The sequence below is a fragment of the Callorhinus ursinus genome, unplaced genomic scaffold (assembly GCF_003265705.2).
Source record: "Callorhinus ursinus isolate GAN/ISIS: 27379988/994484 unplaced genomic scaffold, GSC_fseal_2.0 scaffold10, whole genome shotgun sequence".
NCBI classification, from domain to species: domain Eukaryota; kingdom Metazoa; phylum Chordata; class Mammalia; order Carnivora; family Otariidae; genus Callorhinus; species Callorhinus ursinus.
Genome location: NW_027397072.1, coordinates 30,733,191 through 30,757,799, shown reverse-complemented (window position 1 = coordinate 30,757,799; position 24,609 = coordinate 30,733,191). Strand labels below are relative to the sequence as shown.

Genomic DNA, 24,609 nt, shown 5'->3' with positions numbered 1-24,609 from the left:
TCTGGCAGCACTGTCCCTGGGGCAGGGGAAGTGGGGGCAGGACTCCTGCTTGCCAGCATCCCCATGCTGGAGTGGGGTGCTTCTCCATCATCCCCAGTCTAGGATGCCAAAGTGTCACCAGTTAAACTGCCCTGGACCCTGAATGCTTCCAGCATCCACTAACTAGACTTCATCCCTGACTTCCTGGTGTTCAACTTCTGAAGAGGGGAGCCAGTTTTTTAATAAACTCCCCAAAATACCGAGAGGTTACACCCTCTCCCTATATGTGGGATTCCAAAGTAAATTTCAATCCTATACTACACTAGGAAGTAGCACTTCTCTTGGTAAAGAAGAGGGGAAAAGCCCAACTTAATCCTGAAGGGGCACTCTACTACATAAAGAGGAGGATGGCGTAGCAGGCGCCGATTTACCTGCCCCTAAAAATCAGCCTTGGGCCAATTGGCACACAGGAGCCATATGCTGCTGCTTTTTTTTTTTTTTTCCGTGATTCATTGGTTGCATATAACACCAGTGCTCATTCCATCAAGTGCCCTCCTTGATGCCCATCACCCAGTTGCCCCGTCTTCCCACCCACCTCCCCTCCAAGAACCCTCAGTTTGTTTCCAAGAGCCATATGCTTCTTGATTCTTGCTTCCCTGCTTTACTAATCAGACTAGAGTTCAATCACCCTAGACATTTTTGGTCACCAAGTTTTTTTTTCTCTCGCTCTCTCTTTCTCCCTCTTTCTCTCTCAACCTCTCAATCTCTCTCTCTTTCCAGAATTCTCTCTTCTCCCCCTCCGCCGCCCAGTATAAGTCCATAGCCTAGAAAAAAAATGAAAAGAAAAAACATTAAGAGGGAACAATGTCTTTAATCTCAAGGAAAGGAGCTTTAAACAAACCTCCTGTGCTGATGCCACCAGGAAGTGTGAGCCAAGCCAGGGCGGTGCCGTCTAAGTGGTCCCCCATCACTTATGTCAGGCCTGGGTGGATCGAGGAGCTAAACAGAAAATGGGATTGTACAGAACTGGAGGCCCACCTGCACTCGAAAGCACACCAGTGCAAATGTATCATATAATCTAGGTAATTACACAATCATTCATGCTGTTTACCTCCACCATGCATGCAGACAATTAAAAGTCAAGTGGGGGAGGGGCACCTGACTGGCTCAGTTGGTGGAATACAATCAGGGCTGTGAGTTGGAGCCCCACACTGGGTGTAGAGAATACTTTAAAAAATAAAATCTTAAGAAAAAAATAAGAGTCAAGTAGGTAGAACTGTAAGACTGACAGCCTGCCCTCAGCCTGGGGAGACTAAGAAGAATCAGAGCTCACAATCAGCCCCCCCAAATCCTCCTATAATTACAGGCATTAGTATCAAAACAGGATCCAGGCATATTGTTGTTTTTTTTTTTATCATTTTACTCATTAAGAAGCAAGCAAAGGACAACAGCAACATGTGAATTAATGCCTTAAATTCTACCTTCCCCAGGAAAACAAAGACTATAATGTAAGGGACAATCCCACTAAGCAGCTTGGCGAGGAGTCCAGTCTTACTCCTTTTCTTTTCTGGGAGGGAGATTCTGAAATACACAACCTTCCCACCTACAGTGAATAGCATCCCATTGTTATGTAAGTAATAAGATCTCCAACAGGGATGTGGTTTATGGAAATATAAAAATAGTAGGACAGTCAGATATTCCAATTTTACCTTTTGACAAACATTTTAAAAATACATTATTACAAATATAATGAAACCCAGAAACCTATCCAACTAGGAACCCTCTCTGGTCTGTTCTTTTCCTGCTGTAAAATGGAGATTAAAAGTTGCTCTCCTACATCTACCACCTGCCTCAGTAAGGTATGTTCTGTTGACATACAAAATTTCCTCAATTCTGTGATGGAAAATTGTCTGATTCAGTTAAAGAACTGTTTGTTAGAAAGTTAATATCTGTTATCTTCTGGTAATGGACTCTATTCTTACTTTCCTTGGGAGGATTGTCTATGATGGTAATATAATCAACCCCTGGGGTTATATTCCCTGATCCTCACGCTGCTCTGCACCTGCGGTTTGCCTTTTGTCAGAGGTGGGCGTGCAAACCGGCAGGTGGGGGGGAGGAGAATTCAATGATTTATTTCTCATGTGAACTGGGGGAGCCCTTTATTCCACCTCCTGAAACTCCATTAAAAGCCGTTGCTGTCCCTGGACGACCACAGAACAGGTTCATCAGCAGGGAGCCAGCATGGCCAGGAAGTCCAAATTTATTGACTACATTGACGAAGCTTTGGAAAAATCAAAAGAAACTGCACTTTCTTGCTTGTTTTTCACTCATCAAGGAATTCCGTACCCAATCACCATGTGCACCTCAGAAACTTTCCAGGCCTTGGACACCTTTGAGGCCAGAAGTGATGACATAGTGCTCGCATCTTATCCAAAGTGTGGTAAATGACAAATCATTTTCTACAAGGGCACTTTCTCATCGTGAGTAGTTGGGCAGGGTGCAAGGCCAAGGTCGGGGAGGAGGGCAGTTCATCGCTGCATGAAGCTAGCCAGAAAGCAGTGGGAGGATGATCAAGACGGTCAAGAGCAGGGGCGCCTGGGTGGCTCAGTCGTTAAGTGTCTGCCTTCGGCTCAGGTCATGATCCCAGGGTCCTGGGATCGAGCCCTACATCAGGCTCCTTGCTCCTCAGGAAGCCTGCTTCTCCCTCTCCTACTGCTTGTGTTCCCTCTCTCGCTGTGTCTCTGTCAAATAAATAAATAAAATCTTAAAAAAAGAAAAAGACGGTTAAGAGCATAACTTGTGAAATCAATCACTAGAACTGCTAGATTTAGAAACCTCGGTGTCTGAGGGAGGAGGTCTGCTGGATGATGGATGCAGGAAGGATTCATGGTGGGGCTAGCTACCAGAAAGGTGAATGCAGGAAAGTCCATTTGCTATCAAGCACTGACAACAGTAAAGATTTTCATCTTGATTCTCGACTAAAGACAAAAGCATGCCCATATCTATAATACATATGATGATTTCCACGTAATAGATTATTTTTCAGGATCAAACATCATCAATCCTTTAGTTTTGCAAACCAGTTTTACATGGTGATTCATCAATGGAGGATGAGACATTAAGAATCTAAATTCTCCTATTTCATAAAATCTCACAATCTACTTTTGATTTTTTTAACTGGCATCATGTATTATTTCCCTTATGTTAATGAATATTTTCTATAGGAGTATTATAATTTTGATTTTATTAAAACCCAGCATCGATTAACAGAAAAATATCAGATGAAGATGGCTTTAATAAACCTAAGTGATATTTTTCTGTTAATCGATGCTGGGTTTTAATAAAATCAAAATTATAATACTCCTATAGAAAATATTCATTAACATAAGGGAAATAATACATGATATATAATAAAAAATCATTTCTATAACATAACATTGTTCTGTAAGGAACATATGATAGATTCAAGAAACATTGCCACTTGTTAAAGGAAAAATCTGAAAAATAAGATAACTTGAATTTTGCACTAACGTAAGAAGTGCTGTTTCCACAAAACTCTTTTATAGCCCAGTTTATTTCAAATGCACATTGTACATACCACAGGATGGCTGTAGGTTTTAATTTTTATGATATATATGTGAAAGTAACATGCCTTTGCTATATCAAGACTCCTTAATGAGCTTTCTTTGTTTTTCTTACAGGTTCAAATTGGATTCTCCACATCATTAGTGAATTGATATTTGCTGAATCTAAAAAAAAGTATGAATATCCAGAATTCCCAATTCTTGAATGTGGGGACCCAGAAAAATACCAGGTTAGTACAAAACAGCCTTTAAACTTATAGTAAATTATCATAGAAAGAATTCTTCCGTTTGGGGGATATTTTTAGTTTTGTGTTCAGAAAGTACAGTACTTAAATCATGGCAGCTTATTTTGTGCTTACCATATTATCCCAGCACTTTTCAAGGATTATCTCATTTCATGGCGAAATAACCTCATCACGATTTTACAAAAGATAAAACCATTAGAAACTTACCCAAGGTCAAGGGGCTAATAAATGGCAGGGCCAGGATTTGAACCCAAGTTTTCCAATTCAAGCTTCTTAACCTCTGCACAGCCGACTTATAAAAGAAAAATAGGAGGGAAAGCAAGCCGAGAAACCTGAAGAAAAATTAAAACCAGGGGTGCCTGCCTGGCTCGTTCAGTAGAGCATGTGACTCTCGATCTCAGGGTTGTAAGTTTGTAGCCCCATTTGGATGTAGAGATTACTTAAAAAATAAAATCTTAGGGGCGTCTGGGTGGCTTAGTCGTTAAGCATCTGCCTTTGGCTCAGGTCATGATCCCAGGGTCCTGGGATCGAGCCCTGCATTGGGCTCCCTGCTCAGTGGGGAGACTGCTTCTCCCTGTCTCTCTGCCTCTCCCCCTGCTTGTGTTCCCTCTCTCGCTGTGTCTCTCTCTGTCAAATAAATAAAATCTTTAAAAAAAAAAAAAATCTTAGGGGAGCCTGGGTGGCTCAGTCAGTTAAACAGCCAACTCTTGGTTTTGGTTCAGGTCATGATCTCAGGGTCTTGAGGTTGAGCCCCAGTCTGGCTTGGCACTCAGTGTGAAGTCTGCTTGTCTCTCTCCCTACCCCGACACCCGCTTCCCCCACCGCCTGGCACGTGCTTTCGCACTTTTGCAAATAAGTACAATCTTTATTTTTAAAAAAAATCTTAAATAAATAAAAATAAAAAGCAAAATCTTAAAAAAAAATTTAAAACAAAAAAGCTTTGTCTCTGAAGACAGAGAATTGGGTGGGATGCCAACAGGAGGGTTCCTCTAAGGCCCAGATAATCCTACCCTCAGTTTATGTCAGCAGTCCCCAGACGTTTCCAGGAAGACATTACCTTTAATGTCCCTGCCTCCGGGATGACTCAAGTAGTAGCTGAGAGAGTAAGTCACTGGTGTGTGTAAAGGTTCTAACAGGTCATCCTACCTGTTCTAATTCACCTTACCATATATTATTACTCACTTTATCAGTATAATTAAGTGGGGCTTGGGTGTGAGACAGGATGCTCTGGTCGCTGCCAGGGAAGGCAAGAAAAAGGTGGGAGGAAGGATCTGCCTGAGGACTTCAGGGCTTGGATAGGACAGGTGAGAGGAAGACCATCCCTGGCCCTGCCTAGACACACCAGAAATGCATTCGGGAAGGGAAAGCTGTATTCAAGGGGGAACCACAGTCTCAGCAAAACTTTGAGAAGTGTTTACTACCAAGACTCCCAACAAGCAGATGGAAGAGCTGGGTTACTAAGAAATAAGTCATTGAATTGAGACTTAGAAAGTGGTTTCTGGAAAATGACAGACACTTGGCATGATGACAAATATAAACTGAAAAGTTGGATCTTAGGTGGAAGGAAGCCCATTTCCGTGGATCGGACTAAAGTCACAAAAAATCGCATGCAAATGAGAGGTACGTGGACTGAGGGGTGGGCTGGAGTGGGGGGTAAGTGTGCATCCTGCCTGTGGTTGGCTGCAACCTCAGGAGGTGTCCGAGGCGCTAGCAGCCACATCAGGGCCCAGACGTGGGTGGTCAGGACTGGCTCAGGATGTGTGGACAGGAGTCTTCAGCAGCTTTTTCCTACGTAAGAAACGATGGGCCAATGAAAAGCCCCACTGGTTTCCCCCTGTCCAGGCCATTGCATAACATTTTTTCTAAAGAGGGTGTTTAGCATCAACTTTACAATTGATGCTAACATTTACCCAGTTTTCCAGCTTTTCTGAAAAGTAAACTCTATACCCAAAGTGGGGCTCGAACTCACAACCTGGAGATCAAACGTTGCATGTTCTGACTGAGCCACCGAGGCGCCCCTATTTTAAAATGGAAATCAGTAAGAAGATGAGATTTACTCAGCAGTTACTCACTTTACAGAAGACTTTCCTAAAATACATATATTTTCCTGGGATGCCTGGCTGTCTCAGTTGGTGGAGCATGCAACTTGATATCAGGGTTGTGGGTTAGAGCCCCACATTGGGGCATAGAGATTACTTAAAACATAAAATAAAATAAACATACAGTCTTTACATTGCTTATAGTTTGGCCATATCACATTTTCATCGACATTTTATTATATGCATATCAGGTTTGTTACAGTTATTTCTCATTTTCTCCCTGGGTATTTTTCTAATCCTTTTAGGAACTTTACCATTTCTCATATGTCTTGTGATTTTTGGCCGTGCAGTGTAGTGGAAACAGCACACTACAACTTAATCGGAAAATCACCACCTGTGCGATTTTGTACAAAGCACTTAAAACCTCAAAGCCTATTGTTAATCTCTAAAATGGGGGTTATAATACCCACCTGAGAGGATTGCTGTGAATGAATGTAAAAGTGACATTCAAAACTAAAAATTAGGACAGTTTGATATAAATTAAGTATTATGACTATTAATCACCACTTGGACCCATATCATTGACTTAACTTTTTTTTAAAGATTTTATTTATTTATTTGACAGCGAGAGACACAGCGAGAGAGGGAACACAAGCAGGGGGAGTGGGAGAGGGAGAAGCAGGCTTCCCGCCGAGCAGAGAGCCCGATGTGGGGCTCGATCCCAGGACCCTGGGATCATGACCTGAGCTGAAGGCAGACGCTTAACAACTGAGCCACCCAGGCACCCCTTAAATTTTTTTTTTAAAAAACCTCATTTTATTTTTTGCCCTTGCTTGAGTTGGGATCTCCACTAAGTTTTTACAGAACAATTGGCTATAAATATCTAAATATCATTTTATCACTGGAAATAATGTGACCAAGCAGTGAGTGACCTCTACAAGTGTGGAAATAAACTTGAAGCTTTAGCCCATATAACGTACTAAAGACCTAATATTAAGATGAAACCCTTACCCCTGGCAGATTAAGCAGATAACTTCATTTTTTAAATTATCAGTGGGGCGCCTGGGTGGCTCAGTTGGTTAATCGACTGCCTTCGGCTCAGGTCATGATCCTGGAGTCCCAGGATCGAGTCCCGCATCAGGCTCCCTGCTCAGCAGGGAGTCTGCTTCTCCCTCTGACCCTCCCCCCTCTCATGTGCTTGCTCTCTCTCTCTCACTGTCTCTCAAATAAATAAATAAAATCTTTTAAAAAAAATAAATAAATAAATTATCAGTGGAAGTGGATACACACACACAAAGAATCAATGACTGAGTCCTCACACTGACAAGAATTTCTCTTGTAAAATATTTCTCAGATATTCAAGTGACTGTGCACTTTCAGGTTCTGTTGGGATATTTGAATGGAAATTTAAAATTTTGTTCATTTATTTGTTTATTTATTTGAGAGAGAGAGAGAGAGAGAGCATGAGTGGAGTGGGGGTGGGGGAGAGGGAGAAGCAGGCTCCCTGCTGAGCAGGAAGCCCAAGGTGGGCCTTGATCCCAGGACCCGGGGATCATGACCTGAGCTGAAGGCCAAATGCTTAACTGACTGAGCCACCCATATGCCCCTGGAATTTTTTTGGTAAAAAAAAAAAAAAAAAGCTAGATATTAAAAACAGGTTTGGAGGAGCTATGAAAAACTTAAATATTTCTGTTAAAGACCTTGACTATAGAAGAGAGCCAAATTAAGTCAAAGAGTAGACCGCAGATTATGAGCTTGTCTTGAACACAAGAATTTGATGTGATTTCGAGAAAAGGTAAACTTTTCAAAAAACGACCAAAAAAAAAAAAAAGATAAGCCAGTTCCTATAAGGAAGTCCAAAAGGACGATTTAAATTATTTGTTTATGATTTTCTCCATTCTTCACCCCCACAAAGCAAGAAAACAGAAAAAATTAAAAATTGGAGGAGGGGCGCCCGGGTGACTCAGTCACTTAAGCATCTGACTCTTGATTTTGGCTCAGGTCATGATCCTAGGGTTGTGAGATGGAGCCCAGCAGCGCCCCCGCCCCTCCCCCGCCCCCCGCAGGGATCCCTGCTGGGGGTGGAGACTGCTTAAGATTCTCTCTCCCCCTCTGCCCTTCCCCCACCCCTGTGCGCAAGCGCACTCTTCTTTTCTCTCTCTCTAAAACAAAAAACAAAACAAAACAAAAATTGGAGGAGGAAATGGAAAAAGCATAACAATAGCGATGCTTGAAACTACCATTCAGATACTACACTTAAGGGTGATTGACCATAAGACACACACACACACACTTTCACTTTATTGTGTATATTTTTAAGAGAATGAAACAATTTCCATCGCCAAGGATTTTGGCAACTCACCTCCATTATGACAAATTACCTGGGTCCATCTTCAAGAATAAAGCCAAGGTGAGTGTCCCTTCTTACTCATATTTCAATTTGAAGTTTTTAACGTCTAGATATTGCCTTTCTGAGCTATGTGATGAAGTTTGCATCTTTAGAATTTTAATAAATGAAGTGTGAGATTTAGTATTTCTTATGTTGTTTCTTTCTTCAGATTATATTTGCTATTGTTTCATGCAAAGCAAATGCATTTTCAGCTGGGATATAAAACATATACCTAGAATTGAACATATTTTAAAATCTGTTTTATAGTGAATAGATTTCAGAATCCCACTAAGATATTTAGAGTGTTTACAAAACAGTACAATCTAGGAAAACAAGCAGAAGGGTTTTTTGTTGTTGTTGTTCTTTCTGGTGAGCATTATTTACCTGAGGTCTGAAACATTTTATTTCTGAATTTCACATATAATAGCAAGCTTCATGTCATGCGTACGTAACAATAGGTGCGTTGGTTACTCTTATCACTGTTTGATCTTCTCCCACCATACTCTGAACATTATTTTCATTTTCCTTAATATTATTTTGCAATTTTTACTTGGCGTTTTAACTTCCCAGGTCATGCCCTTATGACGATTCTAACGAGTTTGCTCTTTTTTCCTTTTCGATATCTTCTACATACAACTCTTTTTACTAAGTTCATTAGCAGAAGTTCTCTGCTACAACATCAATCTGCTTTTTCTTCTTTTTTCTCCCTTCTCCCCAAATTTCTCCATCTGCTACCCCCTCTTCTTCAATTTCTTACTGTCCTTCTTTCTCTATATGTTAACAAAATTAAGTCATATACAGGATTACACAATGATACTGCTCACCCCTTCACTTTTCCAAAGTTCAAAACATAGACCTGAATAAACTAACTTAATTTTCTCTCCCTAGATATTGGTGATATTTCGAAACCCTAAAGATACGGCAGTATCTTTTTTCCATTTCCACAATGATGTCCCTGATATTCCAAGCTATGGCTCTTGGGATGAATTCTTCAGACAGTTCATGAAAGGACAAGGTATAGCTGTTGGCAAAATAATTCTTACTTCAACAGATGACCACATTAAGTACAAAAAAATCAAATGTGTCTTACAGTAAAGAAAGAAGATTAAGGAGGATCCAGGAACCGAAAAGTTGCTTTTAAATGAAGTTTTATAGCACCACTAGTTCTGTTCATCAAACAATAATACATTAGTGTTTTTAAAAATAATTTAGGCAATTCATATGTTGACTATGAGTAGGGGGTAGGCATCGAACAGACATGGGACAGGGGCACCTGGCTGGCTCAGTGGGTAGAGCGTGTGACTCTCGAACTCAGGGTTGTGAGTTCAAGCCCCATGTTGAGGGATAGAGATTACTAAAATAAATAAATAAATAAATAAATAAATAAATAAATAAATAAATAAATAAAAACTTAAAAAATAATAATAAAATAAAATTTAAAAATCTTAAAAACCCACACCTAAGATATTCGTTTGCCAGAAAGGAAATCAGCTTTGCTAGACCATGTTGTTGTTTCACCTCTGGTTATTGCTAACTGCAATTACTGATGCTCCAGGTACTAACGTAGATGTTGTATGTGCATAATTTCGCTTAGGACCGTAACAAACTATGAATAAGGCAGTAGTCGCCCCTTGCACAAGTTAAATCACTTGCCAGGGGTCCCACTGCTTGTAGGTACTGGTGACTCTGCCCCCCATGGGTAGAGTGGCCAGAGATTAAAGATGCCTTCTCTGACTCGTGGCTCTCTTGAGTCTTACAGGGAGTAGAAGGCAGAATTAATGCCAGATGACCCTAGAAAGGACGTTGTTGACAGGTCGCTCCAAGAGGACCACTTTTGAAGGTGACCAGCCCAGCAACCACATGCATGGACACTGGGTGCAGTCAGTACTGGCCCCAAAGGAAAGATGAAGTATGGGGATTGGGGTGTAGGAGAGAAAAAAATAGTGCATGGAAGGTGCTTATGAAGCACCTTGAAGAAAGTTTAGTTTGTCTGGAAACCACTCACTGAGACTGGTTGGAGGAGGCAGTCAAGGCAAGTCTGAAACTGCCCCCCATTGATGACATGAGAGGGCATTTAGTGATGAGAAGCTGTCATCACTGGAACAATCTATCGTAGGAAATCTTTGTGGCTCTAGCCACTCTTTCAGCCTAATTATTTGATTGACAATGATAAAATGTGCTGGGCTTAACTTGAATAAAGTATCTGCCTTACAAACTTGTTAAATTCAACCCAGGGAGGAAGCTCAACGTACTGGGAAACATACAGGATTTGGAATATGAGAGGTCTGGATTGGGCTTCATCACTTACTACTACATATTATAATTAACATTAGAGAGAATAAAATACTTACCACTTACTGAACAATTACTACATGCCAGGCACTATATGCTATCCCTTGCATACGTTTTTAAATTTCATTTCTCATAAGAACCCTACGAGGATAAATACTATTATTGTCCCCGTTTTATAAAGATGGGAATAGAGGCATAAGAAGGTCACGCAGCCATTAAGTAGCAGAACTAGAACATTTTTAGATTAATTAATTAATTTTTAAATTTAAATTCAGTTAATTAACATATAGTGTATTATTAGTTTCAGAGGCAGAGTTCAGTGATTCATCAGTCTTATATAACCCAGTGAGCAGAGCTAGAGCTTAAACCCATGTTCAAATCACTCATGCCTCGGTGATTTTGAGCAAGACATTTGATCGCTGTGAACTTTGGTTTCTTTACTTCTAAAGTAAGGAGAAGAGTATCCGACCTACAGGAAGTGGGACAGTATAGCATTTTGTTTGGTAGCCCTAGCTTTTGTGTCAGACAGTTGTCGAAAGATGACAATACCCATAACTTACTAACCCTGTGACCTTGAAGTGGTGACTTAGCTTCTCTGGGTTTCTATTTCCCCATCAACAAAACAGGTTTAAAAATTGTACCTATCACATTGGATTGCTTTAAAGATTGAAGGATAAAATGTACCAATTAATAGTGTATTTGGAAGAATAGAAAACCTGACCACAGGGGCCTAAATAGATTGTGTTTTATTTTTCTCACTAAACAAGAAGCCTGAAGGAAGGCAGCTGGTTCAGCTGCCCAGCCCAGTGATGTCGGGCCAACACCTCTGACATTCCCCTGGCCTCTCCCTTTTGCCCCTTTTGCAACATACTCTCAAGTTGGCTACTGTCCTTCCAAGCATCCCCTTCAGTTCACGAAGAAGACTTAACAAGACAGCAACAGGTTTGCTAGAAACCTTCCAGCAGACTCCTGCTTGTGTCTCGCTGGCCAACCACAGCTCTGAGAGAGGCTGAAAAACAGGAACCCAAATTCTCACAGTTGGCTTAGACCCAAGCAATCAGTTTGGGTAGCAACAAAAACGGATATGGGTATGAAACTTACAGAGTTTGCCACAACAAATAAAACATGTAGAAACAGCCTGGCTCAAAGCAAGGGCTTCATGATAATGATAATAATTATGAGAATATTACTATTATTAATGATATAGCAATAATGGTTAAAATTTGTTGAGTGGATACTATAAATCAGGGGCTGTTTTAAGCATCTGATATGTGTTAATTCACTTAAACCTCCTAAAAACCCCATTTTACAGATGAGGATCCTAAGGTACAAAGGGGTTTAGCGAATTGCTCAAAGTCACACAGTCCGCAAGCAGCACAGCTGATCAGTGTCTCAATCTGCACTGTCCAGGATGGGGGCCACTAGCTACATGTGGCAACTGAGCACTTGAAATGTGACAAGTGCAATCGAGGAGCTAAATTTTAAATTTTATTTAATTTGAATTAGCTTAAATTTAAACTTAAAAACAGATACTCAGTTCAGTTATTGGAGACTTTTAAATAAGTTTGGTACAAGTTGAGTGTATGAATCTACTTTTTCAACCAAAGTTTTAGAAGTCGAAAAATACATCAAGTATTTTTTAAACGATTTTATTTATTTATTTGATGCACAGAGAGAGAAAGAGCACAAGTAGGCAGAGTGGCAGAGGGAGAGGGGAGAAGCAGGCTCCCCACTTGAGCAGAGAGCCCGATGTGGGGCTCGATTGTAATAGAATTTAAATAAAATAAAAATTACAGTTGTGGTTTGCATTAAATTTCTATTGGGCAATGCTGATCTAGATAATATCTGTCTCATCATTTCTTTCTTTCTGGCACTGTCAGTTTTCATGTATCATTCACTATTTCTGAATTATTTTATTCACCTAAATATTCATGAATGTCTGATAGTTTTTATCAAACCACTTTTGCAACTAGCTTAGTTGTGTTATTATTTATGAAAATAATAAAATGAATAGAAATCTGACAATAGGAATGGTTTATGCCAATTCTTTTGGAGCAGAGATTTGTAATAACAAATAAACATCTTGTTTGAGGGGTGCCTAGGTAGCTCAGTCGGTTAAACGTCAGACTCTTGATATTGGCTCAGGTCATAATCTCAGGGTCATGAAATCAAGCCTCTCGTGGAGCCCTTTGGTGGGCTCCTCAGCGAGAAGTCTGCTTCTCTCTCTCTCTCTCTCTCTCTCTCCCTCCCTCTCTCCCCCCTCTGCCCCTCCCCCCACTGGCATGTGTGCTCTCTAAAATAAATAAATCTTTAAAAAAAATCTTGTTTGAGCATATACACATATGTATAGTTTATATTTTAGAGCATAAATTAACCATCTATCATTTTAGCCTCAGTTATTTAAAATTCCTTAAGAATTTTTTTCCCTGTGTTTTTAGTTTCTTGGGGAAGTTATTTTGATTTTGCCATTAATTGGAACAAACATCTTGATGATGAAAACATTAAGTTCCTATTATATGAAGACCTGAAAAAGGTGAGATTATGATTATTGACATTCTATGGCAAAATTTCTTATAAAATATAACATGGAGCACTTACTTTTAATGTCTGGTTGTGTGAATATTGTATTCAGTTAAAAAAAAGAATATTCCAAATATGTGGGACAGGCTAGGAAAAAAATACAATGCATAGGGGCTTAGGTTGTTTATTAAACAGAAATAAAATAATGGTTAGCAACTTATGATTAAGAGTGGCTGCTTTATTTTCTGCTATGATAGATGGTCCAATTTAAGAATGGCAAAAATAATAGGTAGGTTTCAGTTGAGATTTAATTGAATATGCATTTGGCTGTGAATTGATTTTTCCATATGATGTTATTTTTTTTAATTGTTTATCCATGAACATTTAGTGAGTGAGTGCTCAGCATTGTTCTAGGCCCTTGTGATACATCAGTGAACAGGCCAGACGAAGTTCACTGCTCTGGAGAAGCTTACCTTCTAGCTGAAGAAGGCGGTGAGAGAGAATGATAAATAATAAACACAATATTTTTTTAATGTTTATAATATTTAAGACAAAAATGGCATAGCTGATTAAGGAAAATTGGAAATGTTAGGTAGGGGTGGGGAACTGGGATGCTGGACATATCCCAGGATAGAATAGGGTAGTTGGCGGAAAACTCATGGAAAGTAAGTGATTTGAGCAAAGATCTAAAGAAGAGAGGGAGTGAGCCAAGTAGGTAATTGGAATAAGAGCTTTCCAGGCATACACAATCAACTGGAGCAAAGGCTCTAAGGTTGGAGTGTTCCTGGCATCATTAAGTGACATGAAGTAGGTGAATGTGGCGGGGTCAGTAGGGTTGAGCCTGGGGAGATTAACCAATGAGAACAGAGGCAAGGGAATGAGGTAGAGTGAAGTATGGGAATCATGTGGCAGGCCATTGAAATTCCTTTGGCTTTCACTCTGAGTGAAATGGGAAGCCATTGTAAGAGAAGAAGAGTGATAGGAATTGGTGTGTTTTTAATAGGTTCATTCTGGTTGGTGTATGAGAACGTACTAGGGAGAAGCAAAGACAGTGTAGAGAAACCCATGAAGGGAGTATTGCAATAGTCCAAGCAAAGGAAGATGATGGCTCAGGCCAGAAGGGGCAGTGGCAGTGATTAGTGGTTGAATTCTGAATATATGTTGAAGAAGAGTTAATAGGATTTCCTGCTGGACTGAACGGAAGAAAGAGTGGTGAGAGAAAAAGAGAAATCAGATAAGACTCCAATATTATTGGCCTGACCAACTGAGAGGATTGAGCTGTCATCATTTGAGTAGGAGATGCCAGTAGGTGAAAGCGGGATTGTGGGAAAGATCAGGGGTTTGGTTTTGGGTATGTTTAGTGTGAGATGTTTATCAGTCATCTAAATGGAGGGGTCAAGTAGGCAGTTGGGTATAAAAGTCTTGAATGAAGAGAGAGTTCTGGGCTGTATAAATTTGGCACATGAGATTACATACCCATGTATGTAAGTTACAGATGGAGAAGAGAAGAAGACCAAGGACTGAGCCCTGGAGTCCCCCATAGAGAGAGTTTGGGAAACAGGGGGAATCAGCAAAGGAGACAGAGGAGTGGCTATTGAGGTAGACAGGAAGCCAGGGTCCTGGAACTCCAGTGAAGAAAGTATGTTAAAAAGAAGGGAGTATGTCAGATGCTTTCTAGTGGAAGTGAGTTCTTAACACCAGTCTCCCCTGAAATTCTTATCAAAGGAAAGTATAACTGAACCTGTCCCTTCCGTTGATAGAGTGCATCTATGAAACATGAAAGAACATACCAATTTAATCTGTTCTCCTTCTAGCCAAGAGTAATGTCTCTAAAACTTGTGTTCTATGGAATGTCAGTGTTGCCCAGATGTTAATAATTCTTGCTTAGGGGTTGCCTATTCAAATGGATTTGGGGACTGCTACTCCTTTGGGACGTTCACGCTGTAGCTGGCATAGTAAAGATTCAGAGATCCTGTAGGAAAAACTAACAAAAAGGTTATCTTTATTTAACTGAAAGGATTCCAGACTTATTTGACCTCAACCCTTCACCCTCCTTTTTTTTTTTCATGAAACATCTATAACCACCTTAAAGTAAATTAATGTTCTGTAGAATACAGTTTAAGAAACTGTTCTAGGAGATTTTTGAATCTTCGTGGTCAGGGATACTGTTGAGGAGGTTCATGATTTACAAGGGTATTTAGACAAGATAAATTTCAAGACTCCTAGTTTTTATGATTCCAAAAATTAGACTTTCGTAATGGAATTAAACATAGAATTCAGAAGAAAAGAGAATTGGAACGAGCATGTACAATTACATTAATTTCCTCAGCTCATCTAGACTGGTGCTTTTTAGTATCACCTTAGATAAGATTCTTACCTACTACTTAACGCTTACTGTCATTATTTGTATCCTGAAGAGTTCAGGAAGAGTCATACATTGAAACTACAAAGTAAAATCAATACAGAATATCATGTAGGGCCATCTTGAATATTGATATAGAAGTATCAAGGGAAGTCTAAAGATAGTGAGATAAATAGAGAGCTAAGCTTAATAAATCCATTCTGGCTAAGAAGCCTGTCTTTGCTATGGCATGATTCCCATACAAAGAAGTTTATCCTTGAAAATTTTGTCTTCAGAACCTGGCTGCTGGAATAAAACAAATTGCTGAGTTCTTTGGATTCTCTTTAACTGGGGAGCAGATTCAAACCATGTCAGCCCAGAGTACCTTCCAAGCAATGCGAGCAAAGTCCCGGGAAACACATGGTGCTGTTGGCCCGTTTCTGTTCCGCAAAGGTAAAGTCGCCCTGGTTTCTGGGACACCCACAATTTGCATGTAATAGGCAATCCACATAACTAGACCTTAAGTTAATACGGGATTTCCTTTTTCTCTCCCTCAACAAGAAGTTTGACATAGTCAGTTCAGAACTAGTCTGGCAGGTCTGCAATATCTAGGTTCCTTCTACCTTTCTGCTTGTCACTTTGTGATGGCAAGATAGCAGCCAGAACACTGCCATTACATTAAAATTAAAGTACTGTTTTATTAAACTAAGGGACTAGCAAGAGACAGAATTAAGTGTATTAGCTGAGTGGGGTCCCTTTAAAGAACTTTGTGGGAAGCCTCATCAGTAACTTTGTACACTTCATTGGCCACCTCTCTCTGCCCTGTTGCCTGGGAACTGTGATTTTTTTTTTTAAGGTGGGAACATTATTACTAAATTAAAATCGGGGTTTTGTTAATAAGGAAGGAAGAGATAATGAGTATTGGATAGGCAACTAGCTATGTCTGTCACTTGATGATTTTACCTAAATTTCATTAAAGCATTCTAATTTCTTACATAAATTTATGATAATATAGCTTAGGGATTACCAGGCTTTTTAGTTGCATATATAACAAAAGTATAATGTGATTTAGAACCAGCACACATCACAACGACAACTATCATTTATCAGGCATCTATCGTGTGTTAGACCTTTTGCTGGGCATAAATTTTATAGCAAAAAAAAAAAGATATTGATTCCTTAATTTTACTAATGTGGACACCACAGCTCAGGGTTATTAATTTGTCCATTGCCACAAAGCTAATAATTGATGGAGTCAGGATTTGAACATGGGTTTACTTGACTCTACTACACTTTATCAAATGAAGACCCATTTAAAATCCTCACTGTGAATGGAACATTGAATATAAATCTGGCTTTGGTTTGATTCCTGAATTTATCCCTGATTTTTATGCCTTGTTTGATGAACTTTAAAGGAGGGGAAAAAATAGGACTTTTCTGTACATTGTTAATCAAGCACTATTCAGAACAGAAAAATTCAAAAATAAAGTAATAATTTAAAATTTTTACAATATTCCTCGTAGAAAATTCAGAAAGCACGGGAAAATGTGCAAAAGCGTTAAAAATTATCCACATTTCTCCCACCAGAGGCATGTTTAACTTTTTTGGCATATTTCTTCCAGCCTTACTCTGTGATGTCAGCGGATGACATTTGTAAACAGTTTTGTGTTTTACGTTATTCCCTTCATATATCTAAGCATTTCCTCCTGTCATCAAACCCTCTTAATAAACAGACATTTCAAATGGCTATGCAACAAGGAACTTGCACCTTCAACCCAAATCACCAAAAGATTCTAAAGAAAGAAGTAATTTCCTTTGTTTTTAAAAGTAATAAGAAAAACATTTACTAATCTCAGGAAAATAATAACTTCCTGCAAAATTTTCAGTATCTGAGGTCTTCACAAAAACCTGCTGTAAAATGACAACTTCTCAAGGGGGAAAGTATTTAAAAGACTTCACAGAGAAAAAAAATGACTCTCAAAAAGTGGAATTTTAGGTCTCGAGGCTTGAGACAGGGGTGGGGATAGATCATTGAAGTCTATTGTCCCCTCAGTGATGTAAAAAGCACATCACCTCCCATGCCACCAATGGGGAAGCCCCAGTGATACTGTTAATTTTACAAGACTTACATTCGTTCTTAAGACTAATTTTCTTCATGTGTCATTTTCACATTTCAAAGTGAAATGCCGCACTGAAAAATGGTAAAATCGAGAAGAAATAGTGGGGGGGGGATGGGCAAAAGGGGTGAAGGGGAGTGGGGAGGTACACATCTCTGGTTATGGAATGAATACGTCACAGGAATAAAAGGCACAGCATTAGGAATACAGCTCGGTGGAACTGTAAGGTGTTGCATACAGGTGACAGAAGGGAGCTATACTTGTGATGAGCATGGCATCACTTAGAGAGTTGTTGAACCTGAAACCAATGTAACACTGTGTGTCAACTACACCTAAATAAAAATAAAAATAAAAATAAAATAAAGTAGCTAAAAAAATCAGGAAGAAATATTCTTTTTTTATTTTATTTTATCATGTTATGTTAGTCACCATACATCATTAGTTTTTGATGTGATGATCCTCGCTTCGTTGTTTTCGTATAACACCCAGTGCTCCATGCAGTACGTGCCCTCTTTAATACCCATTGCCAGGCTAACCCATCCCCCCACCCCCCTCCCCTCTAGAACCCTCAGTTTGTTTCTCAGAGTCCATAGTCTCTCGTAGTTCATCTCCCCCTCCGATTTCCCCCAAAAAAAGAAGATAGAAAGAAATATTCTAACAGATGTCCGGGTCTGTTGTTTTGTGTGTGTTGCAGGAGAAGTTGGCGATTGGAAAAATTTGTTCAGTGAAACTCAGAACCAGGAAATGGATGCAAAATTCAAAGAGTGCTTAGCAGGCACTTCCCTAGGAGCAAAGCTGAAGTATGAATCCTATTGCCAAGCTTGATTTCTGGTTAATGCTGCAGGCATGGATATTTTATTTTGATGAATAATAATTAAATTTAAATAATGAAATAAGAAGTTAATCAAATAACCAAATAATGAAAATTCAATAACATTTAGATATAAATAACATGAATTTAATAATACTGACAACATTTGAAGTTTCTGAACTCAGACTTGTTTGCTCGCTTTTGGGGGAAAGGCCATTTAGCTGTCCAAAGGGGATAGTCTCGCTAATGGGGGATGCTGGGCTTTTCACTTCTTTCATGCTCTGGGTTCACATCAGAGCATAAGCAGATATTATCAGTAACACACATAAATCGGTGTTTGAGTGTAGATGAGACAGCTCTCCCAATGATGCACAAATTTTTGTCCTCCCAGAATAATTCCTTTATCTCTCACTGAGGATCAAAGCACTTGTGGTGGCTGTCTCAAACTTACTATTGGGGGGAAATGTAATTCCAGCTCAGCACTGAAGTCCGATGACTAAATCCTGTCCTCATATGATTCAAGGAAAATGCATTGCTCATCTACTCTGTACATGTCTCTGTAGGAGGCCCTACGGAGGCCCCTCTCTTAAGGGGCTTTATATTTCTAGTTAACACAACGTTTAGTTCAAAGCTAAATATTAGAGATTGTGTTATTGTGGCATAAAGGCTTTTCTACCACAGAGGCCCAGGTAGTCATGTGGAATTTACAAGAGAAGGTAAAGCATGTTCTGGAAAAAAACCTTTTAACAATCCTTAATCTTTACGTCTTTACTTCTTTACAGTTAAGAATAGAATGGTTCATAGAAGTTAGATAAAATTGCTTTGAGAAAGACTGCAGGGCTACTATTTCTGGTAGTATTGTGGATGACATAAACTAAAAACCCTTCCTTCAGAACACCAAGAAAGACTGGATAAAAATTCTTAAAAATTCTTAAAAATTCTTTTAGTTCATGAGGGCACCTGGGTGGCTCAGTCGGTTAAGCATCTGCCTTCGGCTCAGGTCATGATCCCAGGGTCCTGGGATCGAGCCCCGCATCGGGCTCCCTGCTCAGCGGGGAGCCTGCTTCTCCCTCTGCCTCAGCCTGCCACTCCCCCTGCTTGTGCTCTCTCTCTCTGTCAAATAAATAAATAAAATCTTAAAAAAAAAAGAATCCTCTCTTCCTCTGCTTTCTACTGTAAACCAATTTGTGTTTGATTTTGTGTTTATTACATCAAAAGCATCCTAACTGATCTAATATTCTAAAAACCACTTCTTGGTAAAAAAGTCACTTCATTCACTAATTTATTCAATAAATCTTTATTGAGTGCCTACTATGTGCAGCACTGTACTGGAAATGTGATGTTGGGCAAAAACCATACTATGTCCTTAAGTGTTTAAATAGAAATGAAATTTCTTTTAAAAAAAAAAAAGATTTTTCCTCTTTTCCGGCTGGAACCATAGAGGGTGCAGAAGAGAAGAAAAAGAAGGTTCCTGCTGTGCCAGAAACCCTTAAGAAGAAGCGAAGGAATTTCGCAGAGTTGAAGATCAAGCGTCTGAGGAAGAAGTTTGCTCAGAAGATGCTTCGAAAGGCAAGAAGGAAGCTTATCTATGAAAAAGCTAGGCATTACCACAAGGAATATAGGCAGATGTACAGCACTGAGATTCGAATGGCAAGGATGGCAAGAAAAGCTGGCAACCTCTGCAGAACCCAAATTGGCATTTGTCATCAGGATCAGAGGTATCAATGGTGTGAGCCCAAAGGTTCGAAAGGTGTTGCAGCTTCTTCGCCTTCGCCAGATCTTCAATGGCACCTTTGTTAAGCTCAACAAGGCTTCAGTTAACATGCTAAGGATTGTGGAACCTTATGTAGCATGGGGGTACCCAAATCTGAAGTCGGTGAATGAATTGATCTACACGCGTGGTTATGGCAAAATCAACAAGAAGCGAATTGCCCTGACAGATAACACATTGATTGCCCGATCTCTTGGTAAATATGGCATCATCTGCATGGAGGATCTGATTCACGAGATCTATACTGTTGGAAAACGTTTCAAAGAAGCAAACAACTTTTTATGGCCCTTCAAATTATCTTCTCCACGAGGGGGAATGAAGAAAAAGACCACCCATTTTGTAGAAGATGGAGATGCTGGTAACAGGGAAGACCAGATCAATAGGCTTATTAGAAGGATGAACTAAGGTATCTGCCATGATTATTTTTGTAATCTGGTCAGTTAATAAATGACTACTCTCATGGAAAAAAAAAAGATTTATTTGTTTATTTTGGAGAGGGGGGAGGGGCGAAGAGAGGGGGGAAGAGAGAATCTCAAGCAGACTTCCTGCTGAGCTGAGCACGGAGGCCCTCACCACTGGATCTCATGACCCATGAGATCATGACCAGAGCTGAGACCAAGAGCCAGATGCCCAACCGACTGACCCACCCAGGTGCCCCTCTCATTTTTTAAAAAAGATTTTATTTATTTATTTAAGAGAGAGCGAGCACGGGGCGGGGGAGGGCAGGGACAGGAAGGAGAGGGAGAGAGAATCTTAGACAGACTCCCTGCTGAGCTCAAAGCCTGACACAGAGCTCAACCCCACGACCCTGAGAGCATGACCCAAGCCAGAATCAAGAGTCAGCCACTTAATTGACTGCACTGCCCTTCTTTTAACAGACTGGTCTAGGATGTGTCTGGTTCAGGTGAGGCTTGATGCAGAGCTCAGACAAGGACCTGATTCCTAATCTTCACTTCTCAACTCTACTCTCAGTGTAGGCTCCGTGTCCAGGGAGGTTTCTCCTGGTGCAGTACCGGAAACAGAAACCACTGTAAGAATGTCGAGCGTAATGATTTAGTAGGAAATGAATGTGTATGTGTTGGAAGGGATGGCAGAATGGAGACTTCCACTGTATCTGCCATCCAGAGTTCTGCCACCACAGATGCCCCATGCCCTCGGAGCACTGACAAGGGCACCTGGAGTCCACTTTCTGTATACACCACTGAGCACAGGTGCTTGCTTGTCAGCTCGTTCTGCCACAGAAGGGCGGTCTTTTCCTCCCCTCCATCTTCCAGCACCACTGTTCATCAGTCATCGGCAGAACTAAAATTATGTGCAGAATTTTAACTCCGTAGAAATCTGGAAAATGTGATTTTAACCTTCCATACATTATAACCCAGGGGATAGGGAGACATAGAAGGTAGTGAGAATGGAAGCTAAATAAAAATTAACAATATCTAGTGCAGCCCACAGCTTCCACTAATAATCTTTCAAGCCAACAACAGAACTCTGTTCCCACCTAATGCTGCTGTTCCCTCCTTCAAACGAAAACATGCTTATCCTATCCCCTGAATCTTTACACCCAATGCTATGTGATGTTCCTTCCTTTTCTCTTTTAGGCACAAATTCCACCTTAAGACACTCTAACTTAAAGACCATTTTATAAAATTCACCACCAGCAGCAAATCTCATATAAAAGGAAAAGGTAAAGCAATTAAAAGAAGTTCATTAATACCTAAAAAAAAACAAAGCAAAGAAGAAAAATGTGTAGCTTCTACAGTCCTTTATTCTGCAACAGGAAATGAAACCATAGATGGTGTTTATTACTTCCTTATTCATTGTTCTCTTTGCCCTCAGAAATATTCCCAGCCAGTAGGGTGACACAAACCTTCAATCCTGAAGGATTTGAGCCCCAAACAGTCCTTCCTTGTTGAACAGCTATAGATTTCCATTAACATGTAACACTGAACAGGAAATTACTAGAAGCAACTTTGGAGGAACTCCTGGGTTGAAGACATGCTTGACCCTGACTCTGTGGTGTGGCTGCATCACTGTTTTCCTTTCTCAATCCCCCAGCCAATTCAGTAACCCCCTTATTTCCTTGCTGGCCTGATGGCAATATCCAGATAGAGTTTCAAATTCCTATTCAAAGAATTATGTGTCCCCTAGTGGAAACACAGCCCAATGTCATAGGAATAGGAAACACTATTTTGCAAGTGCATAACCAGGTTTATTTTTTTATTTTATTTTTTAAAAGATTTTATTTATTTATTTGAAAGAGAGAGAGTGTGTGGGCAGGTGCACAAGCTGGGGGAAGAGGGAGAGAGAGAAGCAGACTCCCTGCTGAGCAGGGAGCCCAACACTGGCTGATCCCAGGACCCTGAGATTATGATCTAAGCCAAAGGCAGATGCCTAACTGATTGAGCCACCCAGGTGCCCCTAACTAGGTTTAATTTTGGGACACAACCCTCTCACTTTTACTATTCCCTGAGTTCATGTGTCCTGGCCATGAAAAAAAAACCCAGCAATTTGGTTTAGAACATAACTGCCCATGAAGGGCAGCACACCCAGCTTGCTAAGTGCTGTCTCCTACTTGGGGCTGCACCTGAGTCTTCATTACTCCACCCTACTGCCCAATATGGCCAGCTGCTTGGGGTAATGAGGTTCAGAATAAAGTCATTGAATCCTATGGCAGTCACTTCTTTTTCTGTAAAATGGGTTTCTTAGTGAGGGATATGATGATGGTGAGCAAGGTATTCAGAATGTCCAACAATGATGCTGGCAGAAGCATTGCAGGAAGGAAAACTGAATCCATATCTGCAATAAAGGTTCACCCCCCAGAGGGCAAATTCCTGCCCACATGGTGATGAAAGGTCCTGGCGTTCCTTGTCTGCCACAAAGTGGCTGGCTGGTCTCCCTTGGCGTATGGTCCTCTCCACTGGGGCCCAGAGTTGGTCCCTGATGTGAGATATTGGGTGCTCAGCAGCCAGATCAGCCTTGATGAGAATTTCATGTTGATGAACTCACACATATCATATGTTCCTACTGCCACAGTCTCCTCATTCCTTGAACAAGCACCCGGCGTGGCTGGGGAAAAGACTGACTGACGTCTACAGAAGTCTTCCTGACCACCTGCTTCTCAAAACCCTCCTCAGAAAAGGATGCCTTTGATGAACATTCACAATATGCTCATACTCTGTGTCTAACTGGTTCACCCACATCGTTTTCCCCAGGCCACCTTATCACGAATCCTTTGATCTTGTTCCTTCCAAACCTCTGACGATCCAGCTAACCTGCTAGACACTGGTTCTATCCAAGCCACCAGCTTTCTCCCTTTCCACGTGACAACTAAAGGTACTGCTCAAAGTTGTGTCCACGGGCAGGATTTCCTTTCTCCCGCTATCTTTCAGGGCCACCTCCCAGAAGGGCTGTTGTAGAACACCAATCCACTTTTTTTTTTTTAAAGATTTTATTTATTTATTTGACAGAGACACAACGAGAGGGAACACAAGCAGGGGGAGTGGGAGAGGGACAGGGAGAGCAGGCTTCCCGCCAAGCAGGGAGCCTGATGCGGGGCTCGATCCCAGGACCCTGGATTCATGACCTGAGCCGAAGGCAGACGCTTAACGACCGAGCCACCCAGGCGCCCCTAACTCAATCCACTTCTGATTAATGCCAGTGTACTGTGCTTCATGCAACTTTTCCTTTCTCAGTCACCTGGTCACAGGGAACTCCCCACGAGCTCAGTGATGTGGGTCGACAGAAGCTTGTCCTTTCCTTTCTTTAAACGACAATTTGTCACTGTTACTGCTGCTGATGCTGCCACAGCCACCACACACCCACAAGACTGGCAAATGGTCTCATGCAAATTCCTGCCATTGCTGGAGCTTTTTGTCATCTGGAAATGCCCCAGAAAGATGGCTCTGCCTCCTATCTACCTTACAAATCTTCCACCAGTACTTCACATTTGTGGAATTTAAATCATGCCCAGGACATAAGCTATAAAGAAAATATAGTGTTTAGCCACTGATACCCTGAAATTCCAGAAGGATGTAGGAGAGAAGTGGGGAGGAACTCCTAGAGCCAATGCCGAATACTGAATGTATATGCGAGGTCCATCTTGGCACCACCTCACTCCCCACTCTAGCTAAGATGCTGAGGGTACAGACTTCTGGTTCTAATCCCAGTTCTCCTGCTTACTGACTGAATTGCTTCTCTGTGCCTCAGACCTCAGTTTTCTCATCTGTTAAATAGGCATAGTAATGGCACCTACTTGTCAGTATTGTTTTAAGTCTTCAGCACGCCTCAATCACCGCGTCTGTTTCTTATAAATAGAGGACTACTTAGTGGGGCTTTGGTAGGAAAACTCCACGAGGTCCCACAGGGAGCAGGTAGGTGGCTCTCCTCATGGCTGGACTGGCTGGTGCTTACAACGGCGAAGACAAGGACCTGTTGAATGAATGGATGGATGGGTGGAAACTGACTGAGGGAAGGCTAGGTCCCCAGGGCTCTTCACCCCCCCCCCCCCCCCGGCCTTGTAAA

The 24,609-nt window shown here is 40.8% G+C and overlaps 1 protein-coding gene and 1 pseudogene across 1 annotated transcript; both read left to right on the top strand.

The window, feature by feature from the left end:
- Positions 1 to 2,220: 2,220 nt before the first annotated feature.
- SULT6B1 (sulfotransferase family 6B member 1) lies at positions 2,221 to 18,331 on the top strand. Its single transcript, XM_025868059.2, has 7 exons — positions 2,221 to 2,419; positions 3,681 to 3,793; positions 8,168 to 8,257; positions 9,125 to 9,251; positions 12,967 to 13,061; positions 15,686 to 15,842; positions 18,201 to 18,331. Exons 1-7 carry the CDS (start codon positions 2,221 to 2,223, stop codon positions 18,329 to 18,331), a joined length of 912 nt encoding a protein of 303 aa, XP_025723844.1.
- A 1,419-nt stretch (positions 18,332 to 19,750) lies between these two features.
- LOC112820953 (large ribosomal subunit protein uL30-like) lies at positions 19,751 to 20,561 on the top strand (annotated as a pseudogene).
- The last annotated feature ends 4,048 nt before the right edge of the window (positions 20,562 to 24,609 follow it).

Bases quoted from the DNA above. Each gene is read 5' to 3' on its own strand.
- SULT6B1 (XM_025868059.2), top strand. From the start codon at position 2,221: ATGGCCAGGAAGTCCAAATTTATTGACTACATTGACGAAGCTTTGGAA. The intron at 3,794-8,167 runs GTTAGTACAAAA...TATATTTTTAAG, and splicing joins GGGACCCAGAAAAATACCAG to AGAATGAAACAATTTCCATC. The intron at 15,843-18,200 runs GTAAAGTCGCCC...TGTGTGTTGCAG, and splicing joins CCCGTTTCTGTTCCGCAAAG to GAGAAGTTGGCGATTGGAAA.